Below are 13,265 nucleotides of genomic sequence, written 5' to 3'. Positions count from 1 at the left end.
TGTTGCGGGATCGCTTAGCCCTGTCTATTGCATGCTGCTTTTGCTGTTTGGCATGCAAGTGGTCCTGTGCAGGGCTGGGTATGCTGTTGTCACTTTCAGTGCCTAGGTTGATGCCGCATAGTCCATCTGGTTTCATTTCTTAGACTTTATAGAGGTTTGGTACAACTGAGTGACTTGTTAGGCCATTTCAGAGGGCATTTAAGAGTCAACCACATTGCTGTGGGTCTGGAGTCACATGTAGGCCAGACCAGGTCAGGACGGCAGATTTCCTTTCCTAAAGGACATTAATGAACCAGATGGGTTTTTACAACAATCGACAGTGGTTCATGATCACCACTAGACCAGCTTTTTAATTCCAGATTTATGAATTGAATTCAAATTCCACCATCTGCCATGGTGGGATTCAAACCCATGTCCCTAGAGCATTAGCCTAGGGATCTGGATTACTAATCTAGTGACATTATCACAATGACACCTCGTGTGGCTGTGTGCGCGCGCACGCAGGTTTTTCTTTGTGTTTTCAGACATGTATAAGACATGCATCATGGGAATTGTCATTTTCACTCTGCTCCAGTGGAACTACAATACCCAATGTACCCAAGTAACCCTTGGTACATGACAATGAGGTAGAATATGACCAAAGGACTGGAGCTGTTGTTGATAATTATGTGTATGAGAGAGAGATAAGCAACTCAAGAGCTCAAGTTTTTACTCTGCTCCCGTGAATTACAATACTCAGAATGTATTATGACAACCAGGCAAAAAAAAAAACTGATGCATGAGTATTTGCAAAAAATATTGACAACCAACAGGTATCATTTTTCCTGTGTTTTATAGTTTAGGCCATTAAACAAAATATCTGAGCAGAAAAAAATATTTAAATTGAGGCGTTTGTGTCAATAAGGAAACTAATGTTTGCTCACGGGCCTCAGACATTGCAGCTGGTGTTCGTCAATCAGCCGCGTTCAATTGAGGGAAATTCAACAGCGGAATAGCTTCCCTTGGCAGCATTAGACCAATTGTAGTTTCAGTAAGAACTATACCCTAACATAAATATAAGGGAATGAAAATATGTTATATAATCAGGTAACTAAGTGAGAAAAGTGTAGAATGTTTTATTGAGAGAGCAGGGAAGAATTAAAATTAAAATGTGAAGCAAATATTGCAAATTCACAAATGGAGATAAAGTTAAAAAAATTGTGACGAGGCAAACTACTCGGAGCAAGGTGTCTGGAGAGAGAACAACTATGTTATTTGCAACTTAAGTAAATTTTGTACAATTTGTACAATTTTATCACAAAATATCTCTGAAGCTTGTTTCAGTAAGTTGCACATAACTAGAAATTGGTTTGTACCATTCTTTGGGCCGGGTGTCGTGATCCACAACTTTCCTGGCCCGTTACCATGGAGGTAGGCAGCATTTAAATTTGGTGCTTCATCTTCATTCACCTGATTGCAGCCTTGGTCCAAGCAGAGTCTCTACTAACAACTGCCTGAGCGCTCAGCCGGGGACCGAGCAGTGCATACTGATAGTATGTGCTGCAGCCAACCTGCTCTTTTTCAAGGCAGTCTGACCCTCTTAAAGGGAAGCTGCACTGAATCACAGGAGGCTGCTGCTGAATGCTATTGCTGTAATTCTGAAGAAGGAAAATGGAGCACCAGGGCAGAAAATTCCAGGTTAATGAATGCTGTGCTGGCAGCTTTAGTCATGGAGGTGGACAGGAGGAGAGATGCCATGGTTCCTTGGGGTCCAGGAGACCCTCAAGGACCACACTCAGAAGAGAATGGGAGCAAATGGCCAGGGAGGTCAATTCCTGGAGTCTGGACCCAAGGACCTAGCAGCAGTGCCACAAGAAGTCTAATGACCTCCTGCGGGTAGTCAAGGTCAATCAATGCAGCTTCACATGGCATCACCTACCCACCATACCATCAACCTCTCACGCTGCTCACTGCAGCACACTCCAAGCACTCAGCCAGCAGCACCCCCTGGCACTCAGGGCTCCTAATATCCAGATTCTCCACCCCACCCTCACACACATGCCAATGATGCCAGCTTCACACCCACCTCCAGCTGCTTTCACATAACTCTGTGGCAGGTATGTCACCCAGAAACAATGCAACACAATCACTGACATTCTTCCATCTGTCTTGCAGGACAAGGTAGCACATAATAGAAGGGAGCAGAGCAGTGCTGGTGGGGTAGAAGGATGCATCTTCTCAGTCCTACGGGGGAGATGGTTCTCCACATCATGGGGGGCCTGCATTAGATCCCTTTGCAGATGGCGTTGCTGAGAACAGTGACAATAATGGTATGTTCCTGCCATGTACTCCTTCTCAACTTTGAGCTCACCCTCATCCTGCTATCTGGCACGATGAGCAATCTACAGATGGGGTGACCATGGACATCTTGCTTTCCTCCACACCCCCTTCTCTCACCCCAACCTTCCCCTTTCTGATTTCCTGCTTTCAGACACCCAAGAACTATTGCCTGCCCAGCCACAGCACGCCCAGGAGGAGGAGAGCGAGCACAGCACAGCCCTTATGAAGAGGCCCTGTCACTTGACCTGACACTTGCAGCTACTGGCACTTCATATACCTTAGAGGCTTGTATATAGGCAAGATCAGTATGTGGTGAGCCACAGGGCATGACTGGGCTGCAGCCAGGCCAGGGGGAAAGGATGGTTTGTGTGCCAGCTCATCGGAGGGCGAGGTCACAGACAAGTTCTGCTACAGAGGACTCAGATGAGGACCTTGATGGGAGGACATACAGGAGAATGCTGCTGAAGATTCACACTGAGATGCTGTGAGCATTGGCTGGCCTGCCAGGCACCCTAATGTCACTGTCAAGGAGCATGGAGGACTCCAGCTCCAACTTGGCAGAGGACGTCGCGCAGACCTTCCTCTCTCCACAGCTTCTGCTCCATCTACCTGTTGCACTGCTGACCCAGAAGTACTGCAACTGCAGCCCCCATACCTGTTGCAGCCTTCGTGTGGACAACTCATCAAATCCTGTGCCTCACCAAGGAGGATGCAGCAACACTCCCTGCCAAATCCAGGAATTCACAACAACACTTCCAAAAACACTCCACAGTACTTCCAGAGACTTTGCAATAGCAGAAGTTATTCATAGAACATAGAACATAGAACATAGAACAGTACAGCACAGTACAGGCCCTTCGGCCCACGATGTTGTGCTGACCCTTTAACCTACTCTAAGATCAACCTACCTACATACCCTTCAGTCTACTATCATCCATGTACCTATCCAAGAGTCGCTTAAATGTCCCTAATGTATCTGCTTCTACTACCATCGCTGGCAGTGCATTCCACGCACCCACCACTCTCTGTGTAAACTCTCTGACATCTCCCCTAAACCTTCCTCCAATCACCTTAAAATTATGCCCCCTGGTGATAGCCCTTTCCGCCCTGGGAAAAAGTCTCTGGCACAGTGGCGCAGTGGTTAGCACCGCAGCCTCACAGCTCCAGGGACCCGGGTTCGATTCTGGGTACTGCCTGTGTGGAGTTTGCAAGTTCTCCCTGTGTCTGCGTGGGTTTTCTCCGGGTGCTCCGGTTTCCTCCCACAAGCCAAAAGACTTGCAGGTTGGTAGGTAAATTGGCCATTATAAATTGTCACTAGTATAGGTAGGTGGTAGGGAAATATAGGGACAGGTGGGGATGTTTGGTAGGAATATGGGATTAGTGTAGGATTAGTATAAATGGGTGGTTGATGGTCGGCACAGACTCGGTGGGCCGAAGGGCCTGTTTCAGTGCTGTATCTCTAATCTAATCTAATCTATCCACTCTATCTGTGCCTCTCATCATCTTGTACACCTCTATCAAGTCACCTCTCATCCTTCTTCGCTCCAATGAGAAAAGCCCTAGCTCCCTCAACCTTTCTTCATAAGACATGCCCTCCAGTCCAGGCAGCATCCTGGTAAATCTCCTCTGCACCCTCTCTAAAAGCTTCCACATCCTTCCTATAATGAGGCGACCAGAACTGAACACAATATTCCAAGTGTGGTCTAACCAGGGCTTTATAGAGCTGCAGCATAACCTCGCGGCTCTTAAACTCAATCCCCCTGTTAATGAAAGCCAACACCCCATACGCCTTCTTAACAACCCTATCAACTTGGGTGGCAACTTTGAGGGATCTATGGACGTGGACCGCAAGATCCTTCTGTTCCTCCACACTGCCAAGAATCCTTTCTTTAAGCCTGTATTCCGCATTCAAATTAGACCTTCCAAAATGAATCACTTCACACTTTTCCAGGTTGAACTCCATCTGCTACTTTTCAGCCCAGCTCTGCATCCTGTCAATGTCCCGTTGCAACCTACAACAGCCCTCCACACTATCCACAACTCCAGCAACCTTTGTGTCATCGGCAAACTTACTAACCCAGCCTTCCACTTCCTCATCCAAGTCATTTATAAAAATCACAAAGAGCAGAGGTCCCAGAACAGATCCCTGCGGAACACCACTGGTCACCGAGCTCCAGGCTGAATACTTTCCTTCTACTACCACCCTCTGTCTTCTATGGGCCAGCCAATTCTGTATCCAGACAGCCAAATTTCCTTGTATCCCATGCCTCCTTACTTTCTGAATGAGCCTACCATGGGGAACCTTATCAAACGCCTTGCTAAAATCCATATACACCACATCCACTGCTCTTCCTTCATCAATGTGTTTTGTCACATCTTCAAAGAATTCAATAAGGCTTGTGAGGCATGACCTGCCCCTCACAAAGCCATGCTGACTATCTCTAATCAAACTATGCTTTTCCAAATAATCATAAATCCTGTCTCTCAGAATCCTCTCCAATAATTTGCCCACCACTGATTTGCCGCCCACCATGCGATATCTTTAATAAATTTGTTATATTAGAATGTTGGGTGAATTGTTGTAAGTGTTTTGGGTGCATTAAGATTGCAATAGATGTCAGAATTGCACTCCAGACTATCGGTGAACAATACCCAAAGTTTTCTACTACTCTTCTCCCAATATGTGATGATTTTCTAATGCATTCATGTTACAAAACATCATGTTAGTTCTGATTGCCTTACTGTGCTGAGGTGAAAATGCCCAATTATTTTGCTTTGGAATTAGACCATTGGCTCAACTGGTACCTGAATTGAGAAATTACATATCTTATTTCAAGCAATGAGATTTTGTGCAACAGTTCATTAACGATGCCTATTCCTATCCTGTCTTATTTAGAGCTCACTTTTGATGATGATAATGGGAGAATTGGAGCCATCAGAGGGTAAAATTAAACACAGTGGCAGGATCTCCTTCTCACCCCAGGTGCCCTGGATCATGCCTGGAACAATTAAGGAAAACATCATATTCGGACTTTCATATGATGAGTACAGATATACCAGTGTTATCAATGCATGTCAGCTGGAAGAGGTGAGCTTGCCCTTTAGTATTCTTGAATACAACGTAGTTGTGTAAAGACTGCTGTTATTGGCATTAATGTTTTTTTGAAAAATGTTTTTTAATAAGATAATACTGTGACAATCATTAATCCTTTTCTATGAAAATCATCAGGCTTCAAGAAAATGACTGACAACCAGTCTTCACAGAAAATTTGACGAAAAGCAGAATAAAAGCCCATAATTGAATTATACAACATTTATCAGAGAGGCATACAAGTCTATACTGATTGAATAATTCTGAGAACAGCTATTAGCGCTCAACCTTCACGCCTGTGAAATATGACATTTCTTGAATCCTTCAGTTGGTTTACTGTCATGTTGTCACCTCTAGATATAAATTAATCTCTATAATGTCAGTTGAATAAGTCAGTTCATTGTCATTGTTTTTCTTCCTATAGCTTTTATCATAATATTTCTAGTTAAGTGGAAAGTCAGCTTCAAACATTCACTGATTACCAGTTTTACTGTCATTAATTCTTTGAGTGTTCTTTCTTCTATATAGGTAGTATTTCAGTGTCTGCTATAAAATTTCTGTTCTGTAAAATCCCAGTGTCAAAGATATAAACAGAAAATGACTCTCAGATTATAAAGACAAAGTTAACAATGCTTCTCTTATGGTATTGATGTTTTTCCTCTATTCGTTTCCCACCCTTCTACGGGTCTTTGTGCTGGTGGGAGGGTAAGGAGCGTAGATTGCTTCAGTGCTATGAGGGCTGAATTTAGTTGAGCTCTTGGCATCGGGCTCCGTGGTGGGGAGCCTGAAAATTGGAGTGGCAGCAGCCCGCCACAGAGCCTGATGCCGGGAATGCCGGGCCTGATCTTCCCGGCGGTGGGGAAGCTCTGTGGCAGCACATCCGCTGCTCCGCAGTGGGACCCGGATTTGAATATTAAAATCACCTATTTAAATACATTTAAAAGGAAGTTGAGGGATCTTACCGGTAGTTCCGGATCTTCAGAGCAACGTGTGGCACTCCCGCGCCTTCGCTTTCCCATTCAGGGAAAGCTGGCGCCACCGAGGTGGGGAAGGGGGGATCTCTGCATTTGTCGTGAAGTGGGGGGGAGGAAGGGATCAACTCTGCATTGCCAGTTTAGTGGGTGGGGGGTGAGGAAGGGTTGAACTCTACAGAGGTCAGTTGGGGGGGGGGGAGTGGTGAAAGGGGTTAACTCTGTACTTAGTGCATTTGGGATGGAAAGGGGGTAATCATGGCTTTTCTGGTGCAGTTGCGGGGGGGGGGGGGCTTGGATCAAACTATTCTTTGTTGCAGTTGGGGGGAGGTGGGAACGAGGTCAAATTTCATCTGCCTCGGCAGAAACAGGCGGTGTTGCCAAGGCTGCTCCCGCCACGTGATTGCAAGGGACGGGGGATGGTTGGGGGCAGCTGCCCTGCATATTATAATGAGCCGCTGCACGCTAGATCATGGTGGCATGGTGCTGCGTTGCTCGCCACAGGCGGCAGGAAAATACAATCCAGCCCCTAATCTGCACTTCCCACATTACCACCAAGAAGGTGGCTGGACAAAAGGTGGAATGAATTAGGAACTAGTGATTAGGTCACACCATACTTTTGTCCTTAAAGCCTGAAGTTTTCAGAGGAAGGGAAGACTAAGTGATAGGAGGATGTCTACAGTTTCAAAGTCCAGGAAAGTTGAGTTAAGTAGAGGACTGTGCTTGTAGGATGGCATATTTAAAGCTTAGGAGGAGCAAAAAAGGGGCATTATGAGAAGCTATGACCATAGTATCGAGTTGTAGAATCATAGAATGATACATCACAGCAGTCCATTGTACCTGTGCCGGCTCTGTTGTCGGGCTATCCAATTAGTAGTAGTATCAGTAAAAGAAAGATAAAAAGATTGCAATGAAGAGAAAACACAAGAAGTTTTTCTTGTATCCAATCCTGAATCTCCTCAAGTATGCAGCAGTATCCAAGTCTTGGCAGACTTTAGCTGAAAAAGAATTGAGGAAAAATGTGTTTGGTAAAAGGAGGAAACCAAGTTTCAATTTTAGCAATGGGGTAGGTGCAGCAGTTCCAGTTAATGTCCCTAAGACAGTGAGGTCAAGAATGCTGATAGATGAAGGAAAACTGAAGAACCAAAAAAAAAGGCCAAATTTCTCCTCAGAAGAGCAACTTCATCATCATTGGGTCAAAATCCCGGAATTCCTTACCCTACATTATCATTGGAGTACATTCAGCACAAGGGTTGCAGTGGTTCAAGGAGGTCCAGCGCCATCTGTTCAAGGCAAATAGTTATGGGTAATAAATGCAGCTTTAGCCAGCATCAACCATATCCCAAGAACAATTAAAAAAAGACACATTCTCCATAAAGTATTTAACGACTCCTGCTTCCTGACCCGTCTTGGGAAGGGTTAATCTCAAAGCTTGTATTACACCAAAGGCAAACAAAATGATCCCTTATCTAATCCCCACTTACCCACATTACACTTGCAATAAAAAACTCAACAAAACAGTAATTTCCCATCCTCTCCAGCAATTCTGCTCTACACAGGATGTGAAAACTAACCATAACCATATTTACAAGCATAATGGGAGGAGAATCACTTCTAACTGACAAGACTGTCTGAGGTCAATTAATCTGCAGAAAATATGGAACTTCCAATAGGAGAGGGAAGGCGTGTAAGTTGTTGGATGGAGGGGAACTGCTGTTAGGGAGTGCAAAAGAATCGCATTTGTGCTTCACTCTGTTCTTAAAAGAGTAGTAGGTAGGAACTTGTCTTGGGAAATAGTGCAATGTGGACATTATCAAATCAGCCACCTGCTCTATGCCCCACCTGATATACTGTTGCATTGAAGCCAAGTTCCATTGTTTGCAGAGGGAGGAGAGACTGAAGTGTATCACAGGGTTATTAATCCTCCAGGATCGTCTTGAACTCACCTGGAATTAAAGATTAAAGATTACTCAACAACAACATATTGTTGAGTTTTCGTATTGGTTTTTATTCCTGCTTTCATGTGTTCACAAACAACAGCTTTCCAGATACTTTTTCACAAAGAGAGTGGCCTGGATTTTAGCCTGGATGTGAGTTCTGTGCAGGAGGACTGTTATGAGGTCAGGAAACCCAGAAGAATATCCTGCAGAATTTAATAACTGCAGGGCTCTCTTAAGTGGGGTGGCCACCCACAGGTAGCCTGACTGATAGGCTGGAGACCTCTTGGGTGGGGAGCCTGCTTCAAAAGGCCGACACATATGAGGGCAGGTAGGTATATTGGGGGAGTGAGAGAGATCATGGGGGTGTCTGGATCATCGGGGGCTGTTCAGATTGTGGGGTGGGGGGTGGGGTTCCTTATTGCAGGGCTGGGGTTCAGTCGTAGTCCAGGGCATCTGGATCGCTGGGGGTTCCGATGGTGGTCCGGGAGTTGCTGATTGCAGGGAACAGGTCCTATTCTGGTCCGGGAGTGCCCAATCATGGGGGAGGGCCTGATGATGGTCAAGGGGTCTGCTGGTTGTTCGTGGAGCAAGTGATGTTTGCAGGGAGGTCTAATGGTGTTGGGGGTTGGGGAGCAGACTGATTGTGGGCATGTGGGGATTTTACTGGGTAGCTTGTTAGGCCTGGAGGAAATGCTGCTGGTTCCTCCTGGCCCACAAACAGTGTTGTAAAGACACTAACCTCACGGATTCAGCCCATGTCGTCTCATTTAAGCTGTGAGTTTCCCGAGGAGGTTAAAAATAGAATAACTGTTAAAATGAAGGCACACAGCCTCATTATAATATTTAAATGACCAACTTAGATTGGTCACCCTCCCTTTGTTGTACCTTTGTTAAAACAGAAATGGATGGGTTTGAGGTGGGTTTGTTTCCTGTTCCAGATTTTTTGCATTTTAACCTCTGACACAGCCCCAACCCAGGGAGTTAAAATTCAGCCAAGTGTTCCTTTAAAATACATTTATACGCATTCTGCTATTTATTTTGTTCTACACTACCTCTCATTGTTCCATGGCAATCATAAGGGTACATTACAGTGCAAACAATTAAAGACATGAGAGACGAACTTGCCAACATGCGAAACTTCTCTATTCTTATTGCAAAGTCAACATATTGGCACATAGCTCTCCATAGGAAAGCAATAAATAAATTAGATTTGGTACCTCGTTTGGACAATGGAGATTCACTAGCAGGTCCATTCAGAATTTCATCGAAGCAGAATGTCATAGAATCATAGATTGTGGATAAACCTGATAACTACAGGTCAGTCAGCCTAAGATCAGTGGTGAGGAAATTCTTAGAGATAATAGTCCAGGACAAACTTACTTGTCGCTTGGAAAACATGGATTAATAAATGACAGTCAGCCTGGATTCTTTTCTTGTTGGACATGGGCGTCGCTGGCAAGGCCAGCATTTATTGCCCATTCCTAATTGCCTTTGAGAAGGTGGTGTTGAGCTGCCTTCTTGAACCACCACAGTCCATGTGGTTAAGGTACACCAAAAATGCTGTTAGGTAGGGAGTTCCAGATTTCAACCCAGCGACGATGAAGGATGGAGTGTGACTTGGGTAAGAACTTGGAGGTGGGGTGTTCCCATGTACCTGCTGCTCTTGTCTTTCTAAGTGGTGGAGTTTGTAGGCTTGGGAGATTCTGTTGAAGAAGCCTTGGCGAGTTTCTGCAGTGCATCTTGTAGTAGGTACACACTGCAAACACAGTGGTGGAGGGAGTGAATGCTTAACGTAGTGAGTGGTGGATGGGATGCCAATCAAGAGGATTGCTTTGTTCTGGATGGTGATGAGTTTCTTAAGTGCTGTTGGAGCTGCACTCATCCATGCAATTTGAGAGAATTTGAGTTTCTTTTCTCTCTTCAACTTGTTCCACCTGTAGAATGTGTCCAAATTGGATGACAGAGTACAATGGAACACCCAGAGAAATGTTATAAATAGCTGTGTTAATTTATGTATTTATTTACACCATTTTGCAAAGAATTCTGCTAATCTGTTTAGCTATGGGAGGAGATTAGAAGAACTCACACCGAAATTCAGGGTTTTTATTTGTAGCACCATCATAGTTACACAGTGGTGTTGATAGAGTAAGACACAGAGAAAGTACCTCCACTTGTGAGCAAAACCAGAGGCCATAATATAAGATAATCACAAAGAAATCAAATAGATAATTCAGAAGATACCGCAATACCCAGAGAATGGTGAGAATGTGGAGCTCATATGTGAAACAAATACTATGGGCTGAATGTTATTGGCCCCTCGATGCTGCGGGTTGCGGCGCGGGGGCCGGTAAAATTCTGCGGGGAAAGGCCCGCCTAGACCTACGAAGTCAAGAAGGACCCACTGCATATTACCGATGGCGGGGGGACCTCAGTGCAGCCCCCTGCCGCCTGGTGATGGGCCCTTCATCTCCATATGCAGATTGCCAATGAATGTATGCAAAATAACTTACCTGCCATCCCACACAGATTTTACAGCCTCCGTTTGGCCTTTGTGCACCTTCGGAACTCCGCATGGAGTTCCAAGTTGAGAACCTGGTGGGGAGGGGGGAGGAATAAAATTATATTTAATAAAAATCAATTATATTTTCCTTTAAAAATTATAATTATTTGTAAGGGTTTAGAGCCCTTTAAAAATGGTGCCGATGCCGGCGCATGCACGGTGGCGGCAGATGCCGTTGCTGGGGATGCGGCGGCCACCCGCACGAGTCATCGGGGTGGGTGCTCCACCCCCACTATTTAAATGAGCCCCCGCGCGAAATATTGCGGGGGCTCCTCGGCAGCTGCTGAATGTGGGAACCCCACTGAGTTTAAAGGGCGCCAGCGTGCAGCACGGCGCCCGAATAAAATTCAGCCCTATAGATGCGTTTAAGAGAAGGCTAGATTAGCATATGAGGGAGAAGGAAATAAAAGGTTATGCTGATAGAGTTAACTGCGGAAGGATGGGAGGAGGCTTGAGTGGAGCATAAATGCTGGCACTAACTGGTTGGGCTGAATGGCCTGTTTCTGTGTCATATATCCTATGTAATGATTTTACCAGGCCCCGACATTGGGGATCGTGGTGGGAGTGGGTCCGGAAAATACCTCCAGGCAAACCCCGCCATGTGCCTCGACGCCGGGAAGACCCTGCCCCATCTTACTGGCGGCGGTGAGGCCTCGTGGTGGCCCCCCGGGCCGCTTGGCGACAGAAACTTAATTTAAATATTTAAATAAATGGTAATGAATGAATAAATACTTAGCTCGTCGTGACGGCCGTCCCATTCCAATATTCTGGCCGGTTACCCCGAATTCCAGCGCCTTCAGATCCCGGTTTGGAGATCCGAGACGGGACACCGGTGGGGAGGCGGGAGGAGTGAAGTTTTCAGGGCAGGAGAGAGGAGTGGGGAAAACCCCAGCTTTTGGTTGAGGGGATGATGGGAAGGCGTTGAGGGTCAAAGTTAATAAAGTTTGGGGGGGAAAGTTCGGGATCGGAAGAAAGTTTTTTTTGGGAGGGAGAGGGCAATTAATAAAGGGAATAGTCATTAGAGGGGTGGGAGAGGGGATTGAAACTGTGAATTCATTTTTATGTTTAATTTTCTCTCCCCTATCACTTTAAATATTGAAATGATGTAGAAGGGCCCGAAACCCTTTAAAAATGGCACGGCGCCAGCGCGGTAGCACCGGACGCCGTTGCCATGGACGGAGCACCCGCCCCCTCTACGTCATCGGGGTCAGGCGTTCCACCCCCTCCATGTAAATGAGCCGCTGCGCTAAATATCGTGGTGGCTCCGCGGGGAAAATGCGCCCCGCTCATTTTGAAGCTGGACACCGAGATCGGCAGCGAGCTAGAAAAATTCAGCCCTATGTAATTGATTTTCTTGTTGACCACAAGCCAAGACTGATGTACCAGCTAGTGTCAGTGAGTACTGGTAGCTCCATGATAGACTAGCTTTAGAAAATGGTACTGTGTTCAAAGGTGAAGACATTGTTACACTGAAGTCCATGAGATCCTTCAGAAAAGAAATGCAAGACATCTTGGCATTGTACAATGCAAAAGAAAGGCTGGAGGTCCAATGTATTGATTGGTCAGGCATTACTAGAAACAGTCAGAAAGTTGAACAGTGCACAGTGTTTCAAGAATACTAGAAATCATAAACAAAAGAATCAATGATGTTGCCAAATTATGACTAAAATTAAGCAGCAAAACCTTGCAAGGCTCTGAAGGAAGTTGGCACAGTAAGAGTCAATAGAAATGGGCTGTGGAAACCTGCACTTTTCACTAGAAAAGTAGGCACATCAATACCTTACTACGTCAGAACTATTGGTGGAGAATCATATGATCATAACTGAAAGTTGCTCTGAAAATCCAAGCTGAACATTCAGATTCAATGTATAAAATCAAGACATTGCTTGCCTGGGAGCCAGTGTAAGTCAGTGAGCACGGGGTGATAGGTGAGTGGTGTAAGTTAAGATATGGGCAGCAGAGTTTTGGACCTCAAGTTTACAGAATGTAGAATATGGAACACTAGCCAGGAGTGCATTGGAATAGTCAAGTCTAGAAGTAATAAAGGCAAGAATGAGGGTTTTAGCAGCAGATGAGCCGAGACAGGGGTGAAGTCGGGAGATATTATGGAAGGGGAAATAGGTGATCATGTGATCATGCAAATATAAGGTCAGAAGCTCATCTCAGCATCAAATGTGACATCAACATTGCAAACAGACTGGCTTAATCTCAGACTGTTCCCAGGGAGGGGAATGGAGTTGGTAAGCTAAAGAATGGAATTTGGAACAGGGACCAAAAACAATGGCTTCAATCTTCCCAATATTTAATTGGAGGAAATAACTGCTCATGCAGTACTGGATGTTGGATAAGCAGTCTGATAATTTAGCAACAGTGGAGTAGACGAG

The 13,265-nt window shown here is 45.3% G+C and overlaps 1 protein-coding gene across 3 annotated transcripts in view; it reads left to right on the top strand.

Moving 5' to 3' along the window:
* cftr (CF transmembrane conductance regulator) overlaps positions 1–13,265 on the top strand; it is a 149,144-nt gene that overhangs the window by 51,554 nt on the left and 84,325 nt on the right. For all 3 annotated transcript variants that reach the window (XM_068050529.1, XM_068050531.1, XM_068050532.1), the window contains one exon: positions 5,216–5,407. In XM_068050529.1, the coding sequence (XP_067906630.1) occupies positions 5,216–5,407 (192 nt within the window). The remainder of the gene's footprint in view (positions 1–5,215; positions 5,408–13,265) is intronic.

Source organism: Heterodontus francisci, chromosome 18 (genome assembly GCF_036365525.1).
Source record: "Heterodontus francisci isolate sHetFra1 chromosome 18, sHetFra1.hap1, whole genome shotgun sequence".
Lineage (NCBI taxonomy): Eukaryota > Metazoa > Chordata > Chondrichthyes > Heterodontiformes > Heterodontidae > Heterodontus > Heterodontus francisci.
This window is presented reverse-complemented; position numbering and strand designations above follow the sequence as displayed.